This window comes from Nicotiana sylvestris, chromosome 11 (genome assembly GCF_000393655.2).
Source record: "Nicotiana sylvestris chromosome 11, ASM39365v2, whole genome shotgun sequence".
In the NCBI taxonomy this organism is placed as follows: Eukaryota; Viridiplantae; Streptophyta; class Magnoliopsida; order Solanales; family Solanaceae; genus Nicotiana; species Nicotiana sylvestris.
Genome location: NC_091067.1, coordinates 31,634,703 through 31,645,305, shown reverse-complemented (window position 1 = coordinate 31,645,305; position 10,603 = coordinate 31,634,703). Strand labels below are relative to the sequence as shown.

At 36.3% G+C, this 10,603-nt stretch overlaps 1 protein-coding gene across 1 annotated transcript; it reads right to left on the bottom strand.

Moving 5' to 3' along the window:
- Positions 1–273: 273 nt before the first annotated feature.
- On the bottom strand, positions 274–7,516 carry LOC104221721 (uncharacterized). Its single transcript, XM_009772841.2, has 7 exons — positions 7,387–7,516; positions 7,092–7,162; positions 6,215–6,334; positions 6,043–6,121; positions 5,732–5,818; positions 3,724–3,786; positions 274–835 (listed from the first exon to the last, which is right to left on the bottom strand). Exons 2-7 carry the CDS (start codon positions 7,145–7,147, stop codon positions 758–760), a joined length of 483 nt encoding a protein of 160 aa, XP_009771143.1. The 5' UTR covers positions 7,148–7,162; positions 7,387–7,516; the 3' UTR covers positions 274–757.
- Between the last annotated feature and the right edge of the window lie 3,087 nt (positions 7,517–10,603).

Below are 10,603 nucleotides of genomic sequence, written 5' to 3'. Positions count from 1 at the left end.
TTGGATAAAGTCAATGCATGAGTTTCCTAAAGAAGTGCATTTAACACTAATTGATAATAGCATTACCTCCTCTCCTCTCTTCCCAAATGTTTCACTTTTCACTTCATGAGTCGGACCATGTGATGTTTAACTAACAATTCAAAATGTTTAATGTGAATAATGACGAGATGCATGTCAAAACACTAGTTCATGTGGCACGCGACAATATTGTACAGAGAAGTCCCAAATTTAATTTAGTACCAGCAGGACCAAGATATTCAAAAGGATACTGAATAGAGGCAAACAAGAACATTATTATTAACAACAAGAAATTGTATTTCATAAATCAGTAACTCACTCATCGTTCTCTGCAGTAGTCATAACATCCCTGATAGCTACTGAATTCCGTGAGACCTTTAACAAGTTAAGAACATCAAAACTTCTGTCTCTGACGAGCCAACTTATATGAGCTCAGCTTCAAATTTAAGTTCTTTATCACACTCTGCCAGCTTGTGTCACAAATGGCTATTACTGTTGGAAAGGATTTGGAAAAAGCAAAATTCATGGAAGAATAACAGTGCCTATTTTTCACCCAAAAAGGGGAACAAAATACTAAGCTCTGAGTTTTGGAGAGGCAAAGGAGATCTCATTCTGAAACAGCCCTCTTTCACTTCGTGCTCGATAATTCAACAGAAAGCCAGTGCTAGTAGTCCAAAATGGTAAAATCATATCGTTTTATCTGGAACGAGGAAATACCATGTTGGATACTCCTTAACTTTTAATTAGGATCTGATGTTCGAACTCCATGCCTTTTGAAATACTCACGAAATCCATAAGCACTGAGATCATAGTTGAACTGAAATTAAAAGTAGTTTAATAATCAGAACCACTTCAAACACAAGACAAGGACTCTCAAACTCGGGTTTATACACAGCTTTCCACCAGTGCTTAATCTGTTATCCATGACATAGCTCTCACACAGATATAGTATGATCAGTGGAAATCGGGTAGAAAAGTAAGATTACCAGGGCAGAAAACCTATCCAGCCGATGTATGCAGGGGCGAATCTACGTTAGGCAAAGTGGTGTCACTCGACGTCACTTCGTCAGAAATCTTTACTAAATATATATAATGTTTTCATATAGAATATACAAATTTGCTATATATAAAGTAAGCGACACCGCTGGACAGCAAGTGCATGACTCATGGTCTGCTGGTCAAGCACCCAATTGTGCACACGAAAGTCCAAGGTTCTAAACTTTATTGCAGGTAACAGAAGTGGTTTTAAAGTTTTTAAGCCTCTTTTGTTAAAACGTAAAGCCCCATTTGTATTAAAAAGTAGAGGCTGTAAAGATTCGAACAACAGACCACATTTTCATCAGTAATAATCGACAAAACCAATGAGTCAAAGCTCATTTCTTGGCCGCAGAAATGGTAAGGTTTAGCAGACATCTTGAGTTGCAACATAGGCTCATTCCGGACTACATATCTTGGGTTGCCTCTGGGTGCCAAACATAAGAACACTATAGTGTGGCAGGGAGTTGTCGAAAATTTTAAGAGGTTAGCTACCTGGCAGACTCAGTACCTATCTTTTGGGGGGAAAGTTGCATTGATTAATAGTGTGTTGGATAGTACTCCAACATATTTTATGTCCCTATTCCCTATTCCATGCAAGGTGTTGCTACAGTTCGGCAGAATAAGGAGAAGATTTTTGTGGGAGGGCAACAGTAATCAGCATAAATTTCATTTGGTGAGATGGAACAAAGTCACTATGCCTAAGGAAATGGGAGGAATGGGCATCAGAAATTTACAGTTACATAATAAAAGACTACTCATGGCTGCAAGATCTTAAGGTGCATATGCAGGAAAAGGACAGTATAATATGGGGTAGTAGAATTGCTATGTAAACCTGTAGAGATGATGGGCAGAGGCAACATCATTGAAGAATGGCCTTGGAAGCTTGTATGGAGAACAAAAATACCTACTAAAGTGGCCTGCTTTAGCTAGTTGGCAGTATTAGGTGCAATTTTAACAGAAGATGGTCTTCAAAAGAGAGGATTTCCTCTATGCAACAGATGCTATATATGTGAACGAAATACTGAGAGTGTAGATCACATGTTTGTGCATTGTACAGTGGCTAGAAGTATATGGGTTTTATTCAGCAATATTTTTGGTTTAAGTTCGGTACTGCCGAGAACTTTAAAGGAAATTTTTGTCATTTGGAGCAGTTGTGGAGTTGATAAGTCTATCAGAAGCACTTGGAAGATGATTCCCCAATGTGTAATCTGGACCATTTGGATGGAGAGGAATCAAAGATGCTTTGAAGGAAGATCAAGACCCATACATACACTAAAACCTAGATGTTTACCAAATCTTTTGGCGTGGAGTAACCATTTTGATGCAAATAGCTCATTAGATCTATTAGATTTTGTAAGCTCCTTGAGCAGATAGGAGGTTTTTGCTTATCAGGAGAATTGACATTTTGGCAATCAATTACATCCTCTAGATGATTGATTTAATGAAAGCTTACCATACTTGATCAAAAAAGAATAATTTTTATAGTCTAAAAATAATTTTTCGCACAATTAACTTGAGTTGATTTAGAACCCTAATGTTATTATAGTGGCTCGTTCATTTTGTCAATTCTTTAAATATTCGACACTGCTTAGAAAAATTCTGCTTACGCCCGTGGATGCGTGATGAAGCAACCGATGGATATGGAGAAGGTGGCACAAATAAGTTTTGTGAACTCGATACTAGACATTTTAAAATAACTAGTAACAAGTATGCACTCAATAGTAACAGCAACAATGACCACTCTTCTTGCACTAAGTAATATTGCAATGAGAACATGCATGGAAATGCAGGAGAAGAAAAGCGACAGTTGGACCAATTCGCAATAGAGGACTTAGCTATGCCTGAGCTAAGTTTTGGTTTGTATAGCTAAGAGTGTAGCCTAGTGGTCAATGAAGTGGATTGTGAACCATAAGGTCTCAAGGTTCCAATCCTGTGGAGGCAAAAACACTAGGTGATTTCTTCCTGTCTGTTCAAGCCTTGGTCACAATCTGCTGGTGGGAGATAGCTGGTATCCCATGGAATTAGCCGATGTGCGAGTAAGTTGGCGAAAAATAAAAGATTTTTTTTTTCATCTAAAAAAGAGGTTGGTCATGGGTATCCAGTGGCTCTGTCAATAGGTGAATTTGGAAAAGCAACTAATATATTTTGTTTTTTTACGTTTTACTTTGTCACTTTTATAGGAGTTGAATATTTGCTAGAATAAATGCAAGAAGGAATTACCAATCAAAATAAATAAATAAATAAATAAATAAATGCAAGTAGTTTTTTTTTTTTTTGGCTTAGCCACCTTTGTAGGACTTAAATTTCTGGTATAAATTTAAGTAACTGTTGATATAGCCGCAATGAATCTGATGACAAGTAAAGACATCCACAACAACTCTAGAATGCCAGTACCTAGCAATAACTCCCTAAGATGAAGAAAAAGAACAAGGCCGGCTCTATAAACTATAAGGTAAGGTTTAAGACAGTGCTAACAACTCTGCTCAGTATGTGCTGATAGCTTATGGTAGTCACAATAGCTAACTTTTCAAGAGCAAGCACCATCACAAGCTAATGAAACAAATGATAGTAACTATAATTTCATGGTAGACATTGAAAAAATCTAACTTATGATAATATGTTTTACAAAAAAATCAAGGATAAAAGCAATAAAAATTAAAAACTTACAGGTAAAACCTTGACAGCGTATTTGGTAATATTAGGATCAGCAACCCTTCCCTGAGCAGCTGCCTGGTAAAGGGCAAATCATAATCACTCAATTGAAGACAAAAGTATAGAAAGAAATTTATGCTATCTGAAGCCACAAAGCTAACAAACATCGAAGCGGCGAGCCTCCGGTATTTACAAACCATGAGAAACATCAAAGAATGTCGCAGAGAAACATCCAATACACATGGAGAGAAAATAATAGTCTAAACTAACGCAAAATTAATTTAAAACAGGGAAACAAAAAAGGAGAAGAAATAAAAGAAATCACACTCCCATTTCTGGATATAATTGAAAAGTCGACCACTCATAATAAACGGCTAAGTACACCCCACACAAAATTCCAGCGACTCAAATTCGTTAAACAAGTTTCCCTACCAAAAAACCTAATGATCAATTCAATCATGTCTTCTATGATACATACATAAGATGAAGCTCTTAATCTTTTGTGCCCAATCAAACTATGAAACATAAAAAGGATAAAGTGAGTAATTTTTTTATGCCCTGAAACTACAGACAAAAAAATAAGAGCACCCAATACATACTTGCAATTCTGTTTCAGATTATTAAGACTATTCCTTAGATAGAACAGAGAGGGAGGAGGGAATATGAGAATAATTACTGGAACTTCATGGCAATAACCTGCACAAGGAAGGCTGCTTTTAGCTCATCTTATGCTGCCTGTAGCTGGAGTTGGTAGATACAAGCTTTTAGTTTTAGGTTGGTTCGTTTTGCTTCAGCTTAATTATTCATTATCTTGTTATAAGTTCGTAATGAGATGTTAGTGGTACTTCTGAGGTCAAGAACATCATTGTTCTCAGCTAAGTTGCTTGGACACGGGTGCGGGTGTCCGATACGGGTGCGGGTGTCCGATACGGGTGCGGATCTAGAGGTCAGATCCTCGAGATTTAAATTCTAAGATTCGGGGATATAGATCCTAGTACGTATACGGGTGCGGGGATCCGGCTAAAAATAATTCAAAAAAATAGAAGTATAAAAATATTTCTAAATTATGGGAAATTTTGTGAAATACTTATGTATAGCTTGTAAAATATGGATTTCTTTTTTGTTCTCAAGTTGTAGATAAATAAAGGATTGATTTCCTAGATAAGGTATGCTATTTTCTTCAAATTTACCCTAGTTTTGGTTCTGATTTCGGAAATCAAATTGTATCTCGTCTCGAATCTTTTCGTCCATCGTGGTCAAAGTACCCAAAATTGTTTGACCATATCCAGTACGGATCCCATACCCATACCCATACCCACACCCATACTAGTGTCGTGTCGACATGAGTGTGACACCTAAACTGCCATGTCGGAGCAACTTAGGTTCTAGCAGGAAGTAACTTGAGCTTGTCAGGGAGGGATTAGACACAACAAAAGCCGACCTCTTTAAATGCTGCAGAATTCTGCATAACATAAGACATGTTTGCACCTCTTAACATTCTAACAAGTCAAGCCTTCACTGCATGCAGCATAAATAACATATGACAACCTATCATACTTCCACTGCACACAAGTACAGAAGAATAAATCTACTCCCTCTCTTCACCCACAGTATTCGATATAGCCTGATACTATGCTCTATAAGTTACCCAGCACAAGGTCAATCACAAAGTAAATCTAGTAAATTCCCCCTATTGTAACAGAGTGTACTTTAGCTATGCAAACCTCTCATTCATCTTGTACTTAGTTCTGAGAAACATAAATCCGTCTGCTGCAGTTTGTACCTTTTTCACAAATTTCTTGTAAGGAATAAGTTTGTTTACAAAAAATAAAACATCTCCCTTCAGTCATGTAGGCCAACTTTGAGCGCACTCATGAGGAAAGGAACCAAGATATAATCAGATGAACGCAGTAATTTTCTATCAGATTGTAGAAAATACATCTTTTTCTCTACACCTCTCTATTAAGGCACTCATAAGCCACTTTTAGTATAAATATATAATGCCATGACTCAACAGAAGTACCTGTTCTGGACTATGAAATATCTCTACAAATGGATATTCCTTTTGTTGTCTTGTTATGCAAAACCCAGGGTACTTCGGGCATTCGACCTGAAAAATACAAAATAATACTGAAAACGTGGACAATGTTATGTATAAGCTGGGAAAACATCTTTATGCTATCAAAATTAGAAACAATGAGGCCTTTTGCATATCCCCAACAGAGGTAATAAACTCATAGTTGACCACAGTACACACGCCTGAAAAGACACTTTGCAGTAAACTAGCATTATATTCTATCTATACTCAAAAGAGAGGTCCGCGAAGTATCTTACACGTAAAAATTTTACATGTGGATAAAACTCAGCTGCAGACTCCTCTAGCACTTTGTCAAGATGTTTGGTGTAGTTACTCCTAAAGCAGCCAAAAATTTACATGAAAGATATTAATGCGATAAAACTACAGAAGACAGGAGAGCAGGGAAGAGAAATTACAAACTTTTATTACTTGATTGTAAATGCAACAACTACAGGGTAGCCTTGATGAAGAAGTTGGACAAATTCCCGTTCTGAGGTAAAGTGAATAACCCTCGATGGTCCAAGATCCTTAGGATAGCCTGTATAATACCTTCAAATACCAAAGACAAAGTTAACCCAGCATAAAATAACATCCAATTAAAAATAAAGCAAATGCAGCATGCGAAGGCCCAAACAATTTCTCTCCCTGCACCTCTAACACCAGGCGAGCATGTCACAGCAGCAAAGCTAGCAACATTATGCAGACTACTAGACAGAGAAAAACTATCTGCCAAAAATTAACCAAGGAATAAGTGAAAGTAAACTCCCTGCCCAACCACATAAAAACGTATGCATATAATGCACTTCAGGAGCGGGTGCACAATATAAAATATGTACAAATATTAAATTTCGAACCAAGTAGCTTAAACGGCCAGTGGGTTCAGTGGCATCCAAAGTTTAAATCTTGTATCCACCTCTGATGCACTTATATCACCAATGATATTTCGTCTGTTGGTTAGTTGTCTAAGTTGGAGGTGCTGACCACAGTTTCACATCCCATCAATTACAGATTTATCACCATATTATATGCCGTTGTTCTCACTACTAGTATGCAATTGAGTTTTAAGTTGTATGCACTGACAATTTAAAAAATATTTACACAATCAGATCACTTATAAGGTGATCCCAGGTAAATCTCTTGATAAGCATCAACTGGTAATCTAATCTGGTAAAAATGGTAAGTAACATGCTATCACACGTTAAAATTCTCTGTTAGTATAAAAAATTCTTTACACTGTCAGCGCATATAACTTAAATCCATTAAAATTTAAGACATATACAAAAAGAGAAGGAAAAAAAAAACTTACTTGCAATTGGAACGAAGGTTGATAAGGAACTTGTTAAAGAATGATTGCTCCTCCATAGCGATATCCAAACCCTAATAGAAAAAACCACCAAAAATATAACAAGTGTACATGTTAATTCATCGAGCAAGCAACACTAAGAAAACAAAAACAAAAATACATTCAATTTATCTTAATTTGATGAATTAGAGACTAATAACTATAATAAGCAATTCCATTGAATATTAATACTTGGAAACTTTTGAAATTGCTGTTAGATATAAAGTTCAAGCACAGAGTTAGTGGTCATGGTACTTACGGTGCTTTTGGGTGTAACAGGCGGCGAAGAAGGTTGTGACGGTGGTCAGGGGCGGAGGCAAAACCGCTTCGTCGAAAAAACCAATTTAATAGTATGTATCGAATAATTTGCAAATACAATTATTTATTATAAATTAAAACAAATGACTCCATCCAGCTTATAGACATCGTTGGCTTGTTGGTACAGAGCTTTAGTTTATGTTGAGAGGTCAAGGGATCGAATCCGAGAGACACACTTGCTTTTACATTTTTGTGCTTTCTTCTCGAAAAATATTAAAGACAACAAGGATTGAACCCCCGACTCCTTACCCAAAACGTAATGTTGAACCACTTGAGCTGGCTTCTTTCCGCTCCAAGATTTTGGCGACAAACAATTTGTCTTTTTAGGATTTGGATTATTCAAGCAACCCGTAAACTCTAATTTTGAAAAAATTCAGAATATTACAGCTTGTTTGGATGGTTGTTACTTATTGTATCGTATCGTATTGTTATTTAAATACAATGTTTGTTTTGATTGTTACTTAAATCTTATTGTATCATATTGCCAAATCTATCGTTACGTAACGATGAAATGTGTCACTTTATGTAACGACCGATTTGGTGTGGTCGCGTCGTTTCCTTGGGTTTTTCTCTCAATCTCACCCTTCATTAGTATTAAATAATTTTATTTTATCATTTACCCTACCTTTTTATATATCGTATCATAATTTTTCTTCATAATATTGCAAATTTATTCATCATATTGCTGGTGCGTGATACCATGAAACGACGATAAAATGACACAATCCATCCAAACAAGTTGTTAGGCGTGTATTTGAATTATGTTTTTTTAATTATAAATATGATGTCGTTGCGTAATTTATTCATTTATTTACTTTTTTAAATGTCGATGCCGCTTAAGAAAAACTCTGCGTACACCCATAACGATGAGTGTGTATTTGAATTATATTTTTTTTAATTATAAATATGATGTTATTGCCGTGATTTATTTATTTATTTACTTTTTTAAATGTCTGACGTCACTTATGCCCCTAACGGTGGTTACAGGGCGGAGAATGGCGGACAGGCAAGAGAAGTGACGGCGGCCTAAAGGAGGAAACTAGCCGACGGCTACGTTGTAGGAAATGAGTTAGAAACAAGGACACTCATGTCATTTCGCTTAATCAAAATGGACAGCGGACGAAAATTTTGAAAAAAAAAATTCTAGGATGGTTTATGCGGGAAATATTTCATATTTTAATATTGCCAAGCAAAAGATGCATTAGTTATTCAACGATAACTTTTCTTTTATATGAATTTTTTATTCAAGCATTAGTCATTCTAAACTATGACCAAACATCCCGCAAATCGTGATCTTATAGATAATTTAATGGTTAACAGTGTAGATAGTTCTTTTAAGGGGAAGAGTTTTACGACCAAGGGGGTATTGGTGCAACTGAGATGAGAGAGATTGAGAATATCTACAAAAGATTTGATGATAATAAACAAATTCAAGATTAAGAATGGCGTTTGCCAAATTAGTAGATGCAAAATTTAAGTACAAGTATCAAATAACTATATCTATCAAGGCTTAGGCAGATAGAAAAAAATTATCTAGTATATTTTGTCTCCGTCGTATTTTGAAGTTGAAACCTCATGATTCTCAACTACTTTATTGATCACTAGTCTTACACCCTTAAATATCACATGAAGTATGTAAATGAAGCAGGATTGGAGAAATTGTCTGCAACATGCACAATTGTGGCCATCATCATGCTAAAGAATAGAGAAGTAGAATCACTTTCAAAGGAATGCATCACTGGAATGTCTGTCATTTTTTCCCTTTAGACGTCCAATATCTCCCAGACTCCACTAGTAAAATTATACGTGGTTGTTGTTGTTGTTGTAGACATCCCATATCTGAAAATCAATTGGCCTAACTAATCCAGATAGACGTCAAATATTCCTGCTAATGGCTGAGTACATATTTTTCTCTAATTTATTCCAGTGCATTAGAAATGCATTTTGTAAGAAGATAGGTATATGGCCAGCCAAAAGTTGCAACATAATAATTCAGTTTATGTGTATTTTGGTCTTCAGCATTATTTTCATTCAATTCAACATTCCTTACCTCTGACGCCCCACGAATTGTTCTACGAAGACTATTTCCCCTCTAGCAATATCATTGGACTTGTTAATATAGAGAACACAAAAAGGAAAAGCAAGATCTGCAAAAGAATAGTAGACTAGTTGTGCAAGGCTTTGGTTTAGTGATAATAGCATAGTGCATGATCTATAAGTTAGGTGCACATCACGAGTTCGGACTCTACCTCAAACAATATAATGTATATGATCGAAACTGGGCTCATCTATTGCATGATGGATCGGGACCGAAAACGTGATGTATTGAAGATTGACCCCGGGTTCCAACGAACCAAAGTACAAAAGTCAGAACCTACGTCTTGAATATCTTTGAGCCTGTGACTCCGGAACCGACCCCGACTCCGAATAAGCTCGAGGAAACATTATCGGACCCAATAACGGGAGGCCGAAACATTTGCAACCAGTCGTATATCACGGCGGAAATCAATGAGAGACCGATTAATTAGCAAATTGTGAGATTTCTTACCTTTTATAGAATTGTACCTAAACCAGGACTCCCCTACTATATAAAGGGGATCTGATTCTTTGTAATACACATTGTAACACGCATCCAAAAGCAATACACTATTGTTATTAGTTCTTATTATCTTATTATTCTGTTCCGGCATCGATTAAGGAACTTTTGGCTCGAGGGTGACCAACCTTCAAGGTCAAGATTGTCCAACTTGTGTGGTTTGAATTTACCTTTCTATCATTAATTTCAATATTAATCTGGTTTCTCAATTTGTGTTAAGTTAGATCACGTGTCTTTAAAATCTCGTATAAAGTCAATTGTTATCAGATTTTGAGAATAAACTGTTTGGCGTCCACCGTGGGGCTAAGAATAATAGTGGTTATTTGATACAAATTTCCATAACACACACTATTTTACACTTGTTCTTTGAAGTGTCTCATTTCAGGCCTAAGCTCAAAATATCAAACTCACAATTAGTACCTCTACCTGTTGACAATGAATCTGGTCACCATGGTGAAAACATTAACATAGTGCCCGGTAACAAGGTGCCTCATGTTGATTCCGTCGAAATTCCAATTGCGGACCCGTTAGATGCTAATTCGCACATGGCTATTGACACAAA